Source organism: Aspergillus novofumigatus (genome assembly GCF_002847465.1).
Source record: "Aspergillus novofumigatus IBT 16806 chromosome Unknown P174scaffold_11, whole genome shotgun sequence".
Taxonomy (NCBI): Eukaryota; Fungi; Ascomycota; class Eurotiomycetes; order Eurotiales; family Aspergillaceae; genus Aspergillus; species Aspergillus novofumigatus.
In genome coordinates, this window is record NW_020194284.1 from 603,701 (window position 1) to 617,858 (window position 14,158).

Here is a 14,158-nt window from a genome sequence, read left to right on the forward strand (position 1 = left end):
ATCCAAATGCCCCGTGTCAACTTCCCCGGATTTCCCGGATTCACCGGCTTGTGTACCGAGGGAGAATCACTTGCTCATGCGATACAACCTTGATCAGGCAGTGGCCTGCCATACAGGCCGAACTATCTGATTGCCCCGGCTCTTCATTTCGAGTATATAAAGAGTATGATGTCTGGCTACAAAATAGACAAACCAACAAGACCAGTCTCTCTTAAATATCAAGGCAATTGCTCTTCCCGACAATCAATCCGGCACAATGCGTCTCTCCGAAATTCTTACTATTGCGTTGGTCACCGGCGCCACTGCTTATAATCTGCCCAACAACCTGAAACAGATCTACGACCAGCACAAGGTATACTGCACATATCTTAAGATTTTCATTCAGCCTGCTAATATCTCTTTCTTTACACCTTTAGGGGAAATGTTCCAATGTACTGGCAAAAGGGTTCACCAATGGTGATGCTAGCCAAGGCAAGTCTTTCGCGTACTGCGGCGACATCCCAGGAGCCATTTTTATCTCCTCCGCCAAGGGGTACACCAATATGGACATTGACTGCGACGGGGCCAACAACTCCGCCGGCAAGTGCGCCAACGACCCGTCCGGCCAGGGGCAGACGGCCTTCAAGTCGGACGTGAAGAAGTTCGGCATCTCCGACCTGAACGCCAATGTCCACCCCTATGTGGTGTTTGGCAATGAGGACCACTCTCCCAAGTTCTCGCCCCAGTCACATGGAATGCAGCCATTGAGTGTCATGGCTGTCGTGTGCAACGGCCAACTGGTACGTCCCTCTTATCTATATATACTGCATGTTGGCGTGCGTGTCCGTCTCCGTAGCTAATATCGAACGCATTACACAGCATTACGGAATCTGGGGCGACACAAACGGCGGCGTTTCTACCGGCGAAGCCTCCATTTCTTTGGCGGACCTTTGCTTTCCCAATGAGCATCTCGATGGCGACCATGGTCACGATCACAATGATGTCCTCTTCATCGGCTTTACTAGCAAGGACGCCGTGCCTGGAGCGAGTGCCAAGTGGAAAGCAAAGAATGCGAAAGAATTTGAGGACAGTATCAAGTCGATCGGCGACAAGCTGGTTGCTGGTCTGAAAGCATAGAGACAAAACACACCAAAGACAGCCGTGGCACGGGACTTGACTGTTGGCAATATATTTTCGTACATGCAATCAGAAGCGCAGTACCTAGGAGTAGTTAGTGTAGACGAACCTTAGTAACCTATACTTTTCTATCAGCAGTGCGTGTTATGTCATGGACCATTCTTCTTTAAGAGAATTGATCAGCCAAGTTGTCGGCCTTGCATGTGTCGCTTCCATATCTCGCAGCAGTCTAATTACCCCTGCCCTTTCTGTTGGATCTGTCATCAAGGGACCCCCTGTCCACCCACACGGAATTTGGACATGTCTTACATATAAAGGTGGAATGACAGAGCGGGATCAACGATGGGACCGTCGAAGGGGAACTATTGCATGCCCCACAGATTGCGCGAGCGTGCATCATGCATGACTCGCATCTGTCAGCGTTAACGAGAACTCATTCACGATAGCCAAAAAACAAGAAATCACATCAGACTCACGAGCTGTGCTATGTAGCCCCATGACTGCAAATCTAGGCGATGGCTTGGTCAAGAGCATACAGGCGAGATGATAAAAACCGAATGCCATAACTACAAACCACATTAGACAGTGCAAAGTAGACAGCTGTGAGCAGACATACTATGCCAGTCCGCCGTGAACCATATCTATGGGAATGGGTTCCACTTCCCTGGACAGCTTCGCTATACCAGATTGGGCTGAATGTATTCGGTCGAGCGCTCAACCAATTCTCCACGGCCTCGGATAGCTGGTGCCATCGGCGTATTTAGGTGGAGGGCTCAGAGTTACTCGATCCAAAGCAGAAGTGGACCACCGTGGCACAGATCCAAGTTATAGTATTGGCCCTGGCGGTTTCAGACCTCAGATCGCTGAAGAGGGTCACCTCCGCCCTGGAGCGGGGGGAGGAGAACCAAGTTCAGCAAATCCACGTTAGGAGCCTGCTGATGTATACAGGCATTGTACAGGCACTGACGCATGTACATCCAGAAAGCCGCCTACCGCAACCCTGGGGTTGATGGATCCACCTCCCGTCCTTGCGACGCTCGAAGCAGCCGAGCAGCCGGCTAAATGACGCTCCTGATCGCTTCCGGTCACCATGACTGTTTCAGTCCAAGTTTAGCCTGAGGATCGAACTTGAAACCTTTTCTCTTTACCCTGTGAGTACAGACCTGTTTCGTCCTTGACGTGGCTCCTGCTGACTTTTCCAGTGGTGGTCCGAACCGTGGAGCCGTCAAAAACCCCGACAAGGCTGAACAGTACGGAAACGGATGGTCTTCCTCTACGTCGTTGTCTCCAGCTCCTCCTGGTTTATGATTACTTTCATTTATCCCACCGAGATTTTCCCGACATGGCTGCGCGCCAAGGGTAATGTCTTCGGTGTTGCGGGTTGGGCCGTCGGCTACGGCGCCGGGTCACTGCTGGTCCCGGCCAAGTTTGCCGGTATCCAGGAGAAAGTTAGTTCTATCCTCCATTTGAACATTTCCATTTCTCACTTCTTCTTTCTTTCGTCAGACGTTCTACGTCTTCGGTGCCGCCATGTTCGCCTACATCCCCATCATCTACTGTTTCTTCCCCGAGACGGCCGGCCGCATACTCGAGCAGATCGACTTCCTGTTCGCCAGCAAGAGCCCCTTTGTGTGGGAGGAGGAGAAGAAGTTTGCCAAGCGCATGGCTCAATTCAATGCTGAAAATCCAAAAGATGGATATTGAGAACGGTGGATATGCGGGCGGCGACCAGACGTGTGAGGAGTTTGTCGAGAAGGTCTGATTGTAGGCAGTCATCTAAGAAGTGATGGCATCAAACGTATTATGTTTATGTATCATGTCGAGCTATATACTGTCTATATATGAAATGTATCATTTTCCTCTGCGAAGGATTTGTCAGCATGATTGTCCTTTTCCAACTGTCAGCCCCATGATGCACATTATACTGCTTATCAGAGTGAGGTATCCGCCACGCACGCGGTTAGGAAAGGTGATGGGATGTAATACTTGGGCCTGGTTAACAGGTCGACAGTACTACGCATACAGAGCTAGAAGATCAAAAGCCCAGTTTCATTCCACAATAGTGTCGTACCAGGATACATCATCCCTGTGCTTGGAACTTCAGCGAGTAACGAAAACCTACCGCTCGGTCGTATATTTACCATGAAGGCCCTATAGTGTCTCTCCTGGACCGACGTGCCTTGTCGTCGGGCCACCGCAACGACGAGCTTAATTTGGATATACCTCTAGTCCTTGCTAGGCGTGAAGTGATGCCCAGGCAGGGCGTAAGAAGAGCTGCACTATCGCATTTGGTTTACGGATTTCGGATCTACATACACCGTCCTCTCCAAGATTGCTATATGTGTACCAAGACAGACAAGAATCCATGCGCAGCGACGATCACAGTCAGACTTTGAATGAGATCATTACATGAATGGTAAGTTTACATGCGAAGGTCAGTTCAAATATATAACCCCGAAGGGCTAATATTACTTGTTGATTAGTATTCATCGCATTACCGGTTGGTATATATACATAGGCCTTGCCATCCATCAATAGGGTATATCTTTTCATTAAAAATGACACATAAAATGGAAAAGAGAAGGTCAAAACAAGGTCAAAGAAGGTAAGTTGAAGGTAAGTTGAAGGTAAAAAGGAGGTAAAATAGAAGGTTAAGAAGTCAAGAAAGTAAAGAAGAAAGTCAAACATTCATCCCATGCATCGTTTTTTCCGAGTCTATCGACGCCGTACGAGACTTGACGAACTTGGGCCACGTATTGGTGAGAACAAGGTACTTGATGCTCTCCTGTGCATCGTCAAAGACATTCGGCCCAAACGACTCGGGAACATCACCCCAGTATTGCACGCGGTCATGGATGGCGCCCACGGAGCTCTGCAGCTCCTTTTGTGAGCTGTTCGAATAGGTCGGCGACGCGGGTGGCTTGAAGGAATCAAAGGGAGTGGCGGGATCGACCTCGCGCTCGTCGCCGTACAGGATGCGAGCGGGCCGCTCAAAGACGTCTTGCAGCTTTCGGAGATCCTGAGACGAGATGTTGATGGGGAACTCGGCGTGCGTGACACTGATGAACTCGGCATAGATGCGCAACGCGCGGTTGAATCGCTCGCGGATCAGGTCCTCGGTGTTGCTGTCCCGAGGGGCGGTGTTCTCGCGGATAGCCTTGGGGAAGGAGTCTTTCCATTCGGCGACGGTGGTCAAAAAGGCGATATTCTCGCCGGAAAAGTCACTGAGTGCGGAGAATCGTTGGAGAGGAGCTGGGTCTCGCTCGAGGGCATACTCGAGAGCGCCCATGGTGAGGATACTGTCGCGAGAGTGGTTGGTCTGGACGGAGCCGTTGGTGGACTTGCCGCCGGTCATGATGGATTCGACCAGAGTGGCCGTCTCGGCGAGAGACTTGCTGGCTGAGCTGTTTTTCTTATTCTTCTCTTCCCACTGCGCGATGGCGTCGAGGGTTTCCTTCTGGAGCGCCTGGTGGCGCATCACCTCCCAGCAGGGAAGGAAGACGGTGAAGATTTCCATGACCAGGATCGAAAGACAAACCCTACAATCCATTAGGGACATGCCGGAGAGGAATATCGAACTGCTCAGGCACTTACCACTGCGGAGGCAGCCAGACTTGGTTTATTTTGTCAAATGCGGGAACGTAGAGGGAAATGAGCCAGAGGGGAGCACCGGGGAGACTGCACACAACGTTAATGGGACGAAGAACGCATGATTTTGGCGGCGACTCACTTGGCTATAGCACAGCCGATGGTCTGAACTCGCCAGCCATGGGTATCGCGGATATTGCGCGATTTCCAGAGAACAATAGGAGCAAAGATCCAGGCCCAAAACAGTTGCCACAGGATACTCGGCCACCTAGACGTGTTAGCTTAGCTCTCCAGCCCAGATTGGAGTACTTCGCTTCATACCACTCCCAACCCCGGCCCATCGCCGATAACTGGGCCATCTTGGGTCCGGTAACCTCTGTGCCCGGTATTCCCCAAGTGGGATGCCACTTGCGCGAAATCAACCACATGATGATAGTGAGCATGATCTGGGCAATCATGCCGATTCCAACGAGAACGAGGATCCTGGTATTGTAATCGAGACGCTTGAAGCGGCCGATCAACCCGCTTTTCCTTTGGTTCGGAGGGAAATTGTGTCGAAGATCGTTGTAGACGTATTTCTCCTGGAGCTTTGCGACATAAAGGAAACGACTGTTGGACGCATGAAAGAGAGCGATTCCGCAGGGTAGAAAAGTGCCCATGATCCAAAACTGGGCATCTCCCGGCATGATGGGGCCGATCATGGTGCCGAACTGGACAGGGGCGTAATACAAATGAAGGAGAACGATAGCAGAAAGCGATAGGCCGAGGCCACGGATGCGCAGAATAGGAGTGTCCCGACGAGCGATGAGATAGACGATGCCACTGGCGACGAGGACTGTCCAAACGCCCGCCCAGGTGGCCCACCAGATGCTTACCGGACTGTATATAGGCTCCGGCTTCGAGTCGGGCGTGACTCCGAGTTCCGACCCCATATTGACCGGTTTGGTTGAAGCAAAGGATTAAGGAAAATGAATGAGTGACTGAGTGAGTGACATGGTGGAAAGAAAGGAGGGAGACGAGCTGGGACGGTTGGCGATATTAGTCTGAAGAGATGCAGGGCGGACTCATGCAGGGTCGTGGAACCCATTGTCAAACAGAGTTTGCCGGGTCTACCTTGTACTAATACAAAGCTGGATCGATCGGCGTTAACGAGGGCAGATATCGGGGGGGAAGATGGCGACATCTCAAGATTAGATACTGAAAATATGGCCAAGGCCCCAGCGTAGCAACGAGACTGCCAAAGGCGCCCACGTTCTCTGGCCCCATGGCCGGCTGTGCCTGAATCTCGATCTATTTCTTTTGATGGGAGTCGTCCAGGACGATCAGCCGAACTACTTCGTGCCATTGGTTCTGCAGCGTTCCATCGTGGGGGTCGAAATGTGCTAGTTCATGCGTCGCCCCACTAATCACAGACTAGTCTCATGTTATTTGGAATTCTGATCGTTCGTTTCTGCCTACGGTCCAGTTCCTCAATCTGCAGTCCACTTTATCTACCTCCTCTGTGGGGCGTGGTCTGAGAGAATCGCTGGAAAACCGGGAAGCATCCCTGGTAGCCCTGAAGCTAGTAGCGAGCTAGATGAGATAGGAAGCACACTCGGGGCCCACTTATCCTGCAGATCTGGGAGACTGAGACCTGAGAAAGCTTGCACTGATGAGTTCCTGCTGACGATTTCCCATACACTCCATCAGCATTCCCCTGATCTTCAAGGAAGGTTGCCTCATGCATCGGATATTCTCTGCAAGGCCGTATGCACAAACCCCGATAAGAAACGCTTGTCTGATATCTGATAGGTGAATAATATGCTTGTCGCCGCTTGTGACGCCGCTTCCCTCCCGATGCAGGTCATATGGACAAGGATGATGTGATGGCGCGATATCTCTCTGCGGTTGGCCACCCTAGTCCTGACTGTTACTTCTCCGATCCAACTTCCCAGGTTCTTGGCCACGAACTCTGTGAATCCTTTGAATGATTGCATGTCAGCTAGCAGGATGCCATGAGATGTAGTTTAAGAAAACTGTAGAGCAATGATAACACTAGATAGACGATCCTCAGGGGAAGAGAAGCCACAGTACTGGTTCAAAATCCCCAGAACCTGGTCATATCATGCATTGGTGCGATCATGGCCGTCTAAGTCGACGATACGAGTGGAGGAATTCCGGCTGTACGGAGTAGTCTCTTGTCAGCCATTAAGCCACTGCGCCAAAAACTTGTCTAGGTGACCATTTCTTGCATAGTAGAAATGATAGGCATATTCTGGTTGACAGTTCTAAATTTTCGCAGGAGTCGGCAATTCTCCGCATCTGACACGCGGAGGCAGTGAGTTCATGGCCACTGCACATGTAGCACATTGCTCTATCCGTCCACCTACAAGATACTGATCTGTAGGACTAGCAGACTTTTCAAGAACTGGCTGCTAAGACGACGCTGGCGGCCCACGGAGCGCAGGATGGCAGTCCGCAGGCCGTCTTCCCGCTTCGGACACGAAAGGAATGATTGGGACCGATCACTATTATTCATGGAATCCCATTGGCTGAAACGGCATATTTCAGGATTCCACCATCCAAAGGTGGTTAATATGGCCAAGTACGAGGAGAGCCTACCTTGCGGTGTTCTCAAGCATCGTGGATAGCTATATGCCTGTAACAGCCATGCAGGGTGTCACTCCGCCTTGCTACTAAACGACTGTACCTGCCTTATCATGGGCACTACAGTGACACGCTAGCTATCTAGCTTTTGATTACTATCCAAGTGGTTAAATGTTGTTGTTATAGTATCCCTGTCTAAAGTTACCAGAGTTCGGCTTCATGGGCCAAGTACTAGGTACTAGGTCGGAAGCCAGCCTATCCTGCATGCTTCAGGAAAGTAAATTTACACGAAATATACGGTGGTTATTGTTCCCCGGACTTAAATGTAAAACAATACATTTGATGTACGTCAAGTTGAATAAATGGTAAGTTAGTCGATGTCGCGAACATATATTTTATCACCAGCTTTAATACTCAGCAACCACAAGACGCATTTTGATTGGAGTTAGTTGCTGATGCCAACTCGGTGGGTGAGAGCTTATAGACGATGCGGTGGAAATACCCGAGACAGAATATGCCGAATCGGTCGGGGAAGATGGCCGGCCTGTATACCATGAAGCCGTCTCGGAGGAGTATGACTCTCAGTCAGCAGCGGAAGAAGAAGAAGAGAGCCAGCAACGTTCATCTGCTAATGCTAACCAGATGCACCATCAATGCCCTCAGCGAAGGAGCAGAGAATCCGTGGTCGCTGAAACTGTTGAGCACAGACGTTCATCAAGTCAGGTAGGCCCACAGCGGCACAAGTCTCGAGCAAGGGAAGACAAACTTCAGGATGTACCTAGGCCCATGAACCATGGGATACCAGCCAGTCGATCGGCCCCACAACAGCATACGTCTGACTAGAGAGAGCTAGAGCCTCATACACAGAATACATCTTCATCGCGACACCCGGCCAAAGAAAGACGCCGCCCACCCCTTACACCACCAAGATCCCGCACAGAGACACCTCGCACGGTGCAACAACACCATCGGTCAAAGCAGAGCTGTTCTACATCCGTTATCCCTCCGCTATCACCGATTTCCGACGTTGGCGACAGCCGTAACAGGGGAAGTCAGCCCAGAAATCACAGAGGCCATAGCCAACGGAGCTCTCGCCAGACCTCTGCTCCCAAAAGAAGTCGAGAAGAGGAACACCAGCGCAAAGCAAGTTCAATGCCCCGGGAACGCGATTCTAGCAGGTTCGCCTCCCAAAGACAGTCTGGCAAAGATCGTAGGAGTATGTGATATAAATCATGCTAGATGCTAGGGTTAGTCTAGTTTGGGTTTATTTTTTCTTATTTTTTTTTTTTTTAATCTTATATATATCTTTCACAAGAAACGGAATTAATAATCCCTGGACTGGAATGGTCGGGAACAGTTTACAAAGTGCCAGTGATATCCACGCTAATGCGCAAGGTGAGGTTGAGCGATGAGGATCGGACACCAAATACATAGCCCTATAACTAATGTAAAAGCAGCACTTGTCCAAGAAAAAATAAAAATCAGCAAAAAACTTGGCCAGAAGAAGAGACATGTTTATTCCGGGGCATTAGCTCCCTCAGAGGAACTTCCTGCCAAGGGGGTCATATAAAAGCCGAAACCAAACCATAGTCGGCAAGCCTCATGAGCCAATCCCGGTGGTATCACAACATGCTCTTAATGTCGCCAGGATACTTGATTCTCCTCATACAATCGCGGCTGCAATCAGCAACCGTCTCCATTCCCGCCAATCCCATACCCTGCCACAGATCTGCAAGTAAACCCTCAATCACAGATTTTGCACCCCTCTTCCCATCGATAGCAAGGCCATATATGACAGGCCTGCCGATCAGAACGGCCTTCGCCCCAAGACACAATGCCTTCATGATATCCGCCCCAGTTCTTATTCCAGAATCAAACATCACCGTCATCTTGTCACCCACCGCATCCACAATCTCTGGAAGCGCATCCAACGACGCAATAGCGCCATCAACCTGTCGACCTACAAGGCATCAATCAGCACATGTCAAGCCAACGGGATAAGGTAAGCACAAACCCCCATGGTTCGAAACGACCAACCCTTCACACCCTGTCTCCAGTGCCCTCCTAGCATCATCTACATGCTGAATCCCTTTCAACACAATCGGACCCTTCCAATGCTTCCTCAAGAAGTCAACTTCTTCCCACGTATGCGGCTTTTCATTCAGCTCTGCAACCCAAGCATTCGCAGCGCCAATAATATCCTCCTCGATCTTTCCACCTATCTTCTCATACTTGGTCCTAAACACCGGATCCGTGAAACCCACCTCATTCCCGATTCCCCGATAAAATGGAAAATATCCCTGATCAAGATCTGTAGGCCGCCATCCCAATGTCCATGTGTCAAGCGACACCACCAAAACTGTATATCCATTCTCCTTGGCGCGTTTGAGCAACGAGAGGAGGATATTCTTGTCGTGCACCCAATAAAGCTGGAACCATCGATGGCCGGATTTATTGGCTGCAGCAACCTCCTCAATCGAGCTGCTGCTTGCTGTGCTTAGGGTGTAGGGCACCTCAAGTTCTGCACAGACCTCGGCAACACCAGTTTCTTTGTCGCTGTGGAAGAGGCCTTGCACGCCTACTGGCCCAACGATGAGAGGGGATTTGTATACTTGACCGAAGAGGTTGACGGAGATACTTTGATTGTCCATCTGGAAGACATTCTGTCTTAGTTCTTACCACTCAAGGAAAGTACCTGGCCGATACTGGAGAAGAAGAGAGGGGTAAACCAACCGGCCTCATAACTCTTGGGACTCTACAACACCCAGATTAGATGTTCGATCTCCTGAATCTCCTTTCCCCCCGCCCTCCAAAATTGCTAGATTTGAGGACTTACATCTTCCATTGACGAAATGCTAGCCGGTTGGCATCCATCGTTGCTTTCTCCCCTGCCCCGGTGGCGACATAGCTGTATGCACGAGGACTGAGAACTTTCCGGGCATGTTGGTCGAGGAGTGCTGGGTTTGTTGTCACAGCAGGAAGTTTGCCCAGCGCACCCTCGTTGTAGATCTTCGTCTGGTAGCTGCCGAAGTTGATTGGAGGCATCTCAGAACATGAAGTCGACGAGATGGCCGGTACACGGGAGGATCTTGCAGCGTGAAGCTATGAACTTAGGAGAATGGATAGCCGATTTGGACGTTTGCTGGGCGGGACAAGAGCCCTTAAGACCCTGACAGTTCGATATAATTTCAGGCCAGACTATTGCTCAAAAGAGTACTGTCTGTGGCTGTAGCGGTTGCACCAACGCATTGCGGTTCCATTTCTGCAGCCTGAAAGACCAAGATTAGCGGTGAGCGCGCACACCTTACGAATCTCTGAGGTAGATGGTAGATCGGGGAGGATGGGGGTTTGCTTTTTTTCTCCGATTCTTCCAGCCATTGCTACTACTAAATGTAACAAAAGGCACAGAATAATTCCCCAAACATTACTGTGTCTAGTATTGCCTGGAGTGGCGGAGCTGAGTGATCGGCATGTCTGATTCTACTATACAATATTGAGCACTCCATGCAGTGCGTAAGGAGCCTATAGTCAAGGCATATGTAGATTAATAAAGACCTAAGCCGCTTGTTCAATTGTGCTGCGTGTCAAACATATCATGTTACTCGGGGCCGCAGATACTGAGACCCGCATAGACAATAGCATACCAAAATACCATCCCCTACTTCATGATTTTGAAATTGTCCCGTCTTCCTGGGCATATGATGCGAAATACTCTAGCGGAGTCGTGGTAGAAGTTACGTGACACAAGATGTTTCCGAGGGCCGGCCTATACTCCTTGCTTGGGGCTCAGACGCAGAGGGGGTTCATTCATCCCTGTGCGTTTTTGTAACAGGATAGGATTATCATGCTCACAGTGTGGACACTTCAGATGCCCTTGTCCTCAAGGAACTCCTAAGTTGGGTAAGAATGAGAAATGCGCGCTCCTTGCTCAGTCCTACCCGGATAGGTTGACACACTTCGGCTACGTCCAGGGTGCTCAGACTCCGTCCTCATGCTAGTTTCCTTACCTATAATCGGCCTAAGAAGTGCCCACAAAGGCGTCGTTACCTGAATTACTGATTGTGATTAGATTTCCGACGCACACCTTTCAATACACGCGTCTTTCATATTCATGCACATTCAAACCCTAATATGAGCCTATTACGTGCGTCAGGACCGTGGTTGTTGTCTGGCATAACGTCAACTCAGCACAAGATGACCGAGAGGTAAGATGAGACAGAAAAAACGTAACAATATGGCAAGTGCATGATTCGAGTATGACAAAAAAGGTGCTGCCGAGTAATGTAGAGGATTTGAAGAAGCTCAGCCATTGGAATGTGTACAGCATACTTTATCCTGCAGTATTTCCAGGCTAGATGTCTCCCAGTCAATGCTATGAGCCGCGGCCTGAGTTCTTGTTGTGGTTGTGCTATCTATCGTCCATCAACTAAAACTTAGACCCCAACATCGAACACCTCGGCTCAAACATAAGCAACAAAGCCATGGTACGATTTGGGGATTTAGACCTGAGACAATACTGGGTCTCGGCCACATCTGGCTTTCTCCCAGACACAAACCCCTTGGGGAGACTTCCAGATCCTTTGTATAGTCCTTGGGAAGATATCGTGAATGACTTACCACACCTTATCAAGACCGACACTCTCTGTGATGCAGTCGACAGTCTCCCGGTACTTTCAACAGCAAAACTTCGAACGGAGGAAGAATGGCGTAGGGCATATCTTATCCTTGGCTTCCTCTCTCAGGGATATATTTGGAGTGGCAAGGAGCCGCGAAAGGTAGGGAACGGACCTAGCTGCCTAGATATCAGCCTGGAAGCCCAGAAATACGCTAATGCAATCTACCAATCATAGAAACTACCTCTATCAATCTCCTCTCCTCTCCGAAACGTCTCCTTACACTTCAAAATAAGTCCTTGCGCAACATTCGCTACGTACTGCCTCTGGAACACAATCCTTAGAGATGAGGGAGACCGCGCAAACCCTTCATCCTACTCCGCCCAAATTACATTCACATCGTCGCACGATGAAGAATGGTTTTATGCCATCTCCGTCGCAATAGAAGCCCAGGGCGCTCCGCTCATTCCTCTAGCGCTCTCCGCCATCGACGCCGTGACGATTCGCGACACAAGTACCGTTACATCTTTCCTCGAGGCATTTGCTACGTGCATGGATCGGATATGCGAGATCCTGGCGCGGCTCGACGAGAGACTCTCTGCAGATTTCTTCTGTCATAAGCTCCGGCCCTTCTTAAGGGGCAGCAAAAATATGGCTGAGGCCGGGCTACCGGAGGGGGTGTTTTATCCGACCTGTCGATGTGGGAAGGGCGAGTGGGTGCAATTCAGCGGGGGGAGTAATGCGCAGAGCTCGCTGATTCAGTTTTTTGATATTGTGTTGGGGGTTAAGCAGGGTTGTGGGTTTTTCAAGGTACGTCAAGTCCATGAGGTCTTGCATCATTCGAGGCTAAACAAATAAGAAATGAGAAGCTGACAGAAACATAATTTCTCAGGATATGAGAGACTACATGCCCGGCACCCACAGAGCTTTCCTCTCACTCATGATGGAGATATCGAACATCAGGGACTACGTACTGAGCCACTGTCCCAATTCTGCCATCTACGGGGCATATAACAAAGCCGTGGCAAATCTTGGCGCTCTCAGGGATGCGCATATTCGCGTTGTGGCAAGATATATCTTTATCCCGATGGGAAAAGGGAAGTCCATGCCAATATCAGCAGTACCAGGACTCAACCAGCGCACGAAGATAAAATGCACGGGAACCGGTGGTACTGATATCATGCAATTTCTTCGGGCGTCGAGAGATACGACGAAGTCTGCTTGTAATGGGACGGCTCAACGGCCCGTTTCAGAGGTTAAGGACATAATACTGACCAAGAAGGGCCATGTTGCTGTCAGCGAGACTACAGCGATACACGAGGGCGAAGATAAAAAGGTAGCCATTGAAAGCTTGGTTCTGTGGCGTTCCCTCTAGGAACTTACGCGACAGCTGTGAATCATTCACATATAGTTTACTACTATAAAATTTGTGTCCAAAACGCATATTGAATGCCTGGAAAGGGTCGAACCGAATAGAATATGATGCTCCAGAAAGAGTAGAAACAGAAACGTTGCTCCCAAATTAGTGTAAAGCAGAAGAAATCCGGTATGAATGCCGCATGGCCACAGGAAGATTACCAATTGTTTCAGACAAAGGAGGAGTGGCAGTCGCTGTTTGAGGGTGTAGATGGGGAGTTAGGGGCGTGCACACTTGGGAGGAATACAAGGCACAATATCCCACAGGTGGTCCGTTTGTTATGCACATTGGCCCGGTACTAAAGTGATGATACGTGTTGTTTTATGACGAAGCAGGGATGGATGGGCTTAGCATTCCCCTACATTCAAAAGAGCGGTGAGCCTTGAGGGGGATAACCCAGATTCTTGAAGTATTTTCAGTAATCGTCAGTGGATATATGGGTAGTTTACTCTGGTGGATAGCAGTTGATATTTGCCCATTTCCCAAAAACAACGTCTACCTGCTGTTGGCTGGTTGAGTCCTTAGATTCAATTTTCTTTTTCCATCATCAGACATGGAGGCGGACCCGCATATCACGCGCGTTGACAACAACACCGTCTCGAACCAGCAGCCGATGGGGGAGACGGCCATAGCATACCTGCCAGTCAAGGCTGGACTTAACAGGCTGCCCAAGGATGGACTGTCCACAATTCCACTCATAGCATGGGCTGTTGTGCTCCACAAGCTCACTGACATCGACGAAGTCACCTTTGGTGTCCATAACATCCCTTCAAGCAAGGCCACTGGGGAGGAAACCGAGAAACAGAGTTCCAATTGTGTAGTGAGCTTTGATCCTGAG

At 49.9% G+C, this 14,158-nt stretch overlaps 5 protein-coding genes and 1 pseudogene across 6 annotated transcripts; 3 read left to right on the forward strand and 3 right to left on the reverse strand.

Annotated features, from left to right (window-relative positions):
* The first annotated feature begins 227 nt into the window (after positions 1 to 227).
* On the forward strand, positions 228 to 1,546 carry P174DRAFT_446120 (annotated as a pseudogene). Its single transcript has 3 exons — positions 228 to 352; positions 417 to 779; positions 859 to 1,546. Coding segments are annotated over exons 1-3 (717 nt in total).
* Positions 1,547 to 2,206: 660 nt separating this feature from the next.
* On the forward strand, positions 2,207 to 2,941 carry P174DRAFT_507884 (uncharacterized protein; the record flags this gene model as incomplete). The annotated part of the gene is made up of 4 exons (XM_024831410.1): positions 2,207 to 2,224; positions 2,278 to 2,366; positions 2,408 to 2,564; positions 2,623 to 2,941. The coding sequence occupies 4 exons, from the start codon at positions 2,207 to 2,209 to the stop codon at positions 2,818 to 2,820; spliced, it is 462 nt and encodes a 153-aa protein (XP_024677661.1). The 3' UTR covers positions 2,821 to 2,941.
* A 482-nt stretch (positions 2,942 to 3,423) lies between these two features.
* P174DRAFT_62264 (uncharacterized protein) lies at positions 3,424 to 3,998 on the reverse strand. The gene has a single exon (XM_024832409.1). The coding sequence runs from the start codon at positions 3,802 to 3,804 to the stop codon at positions 3,502 to 3,504; it is 303 nt and encodes a 100-aa protein (XP_024677662.1). The 5' UTR covers positions 3,805 to 3,998; the 3' UTR covers positions 3,424 to 3,501.
* P174DRAFT_446121 (regulator of G-protein signaling domain-containing protein) lies at positions 3,577 to 5,847 on the reverse strand (the record flags this gene model as incomplete). The annotated part of the gene is made up of 4 exons (XM_024828508.1): positions 5,026 to 5,847; positions 4,847 to 4,972; positions 4,711 to 4,794; positions 3,577 to 4,655 (listed from the first exon to the last, which is right to left on the reverse strand). Coding segments are annotated over exons 1-4 (1,426 nt in total), but the record flags the coding sequence as incomplete, so codon positions are not given.
* Positions 5,848 to 8,912: 3,065 nt separating this feature from the next.
* On the reverse strand, positions 8,913 to 10,668 carry P174DRAFT_435771 (lactate 2-monooxygenase; the record flags this gene model as incomplete). Its single annotated transcript, XM_024825952.1, has 5 exons — positions 8,913 to 9,250; positions 9,305 to 9,941; positions 9,986 to 10,043; positions 10,127 to 10,392; positions 10,594 to 10,668. 5 exons carry the CDS (start codon positions 10,666 to 10,668, stop codon positions 8,913 to 8,915), a joined length of 1,374 nt encoding a protein of 457 aa, XP_024677664.1.
* Positions 10,669 to 11,771: 1,103 nt separating this feature from the next.
* On the forward strand, positions 11,772 to 13,278 carry P174DRAFT_464784 (indoleamine 2,3-dioxygenase; the record flags this gene model as incomplete). The annotated part of the gene is made up of 3 exons (XM_024830448.1): positions 11,772 to 12,065; positions 12,141 to 12,713; positions 12,796 to 13,278. 3 exons carry the CDS (start codon positions 11,772 to 11,774, stop codon positions 13,276 to 13,278), a joined length of 1,350 nt encoding a protein of 449 aa, XP_024677665.1.
* Between the last annotated feature and the right edge of the window lie 880 nt (positions 13,279 to 14,158).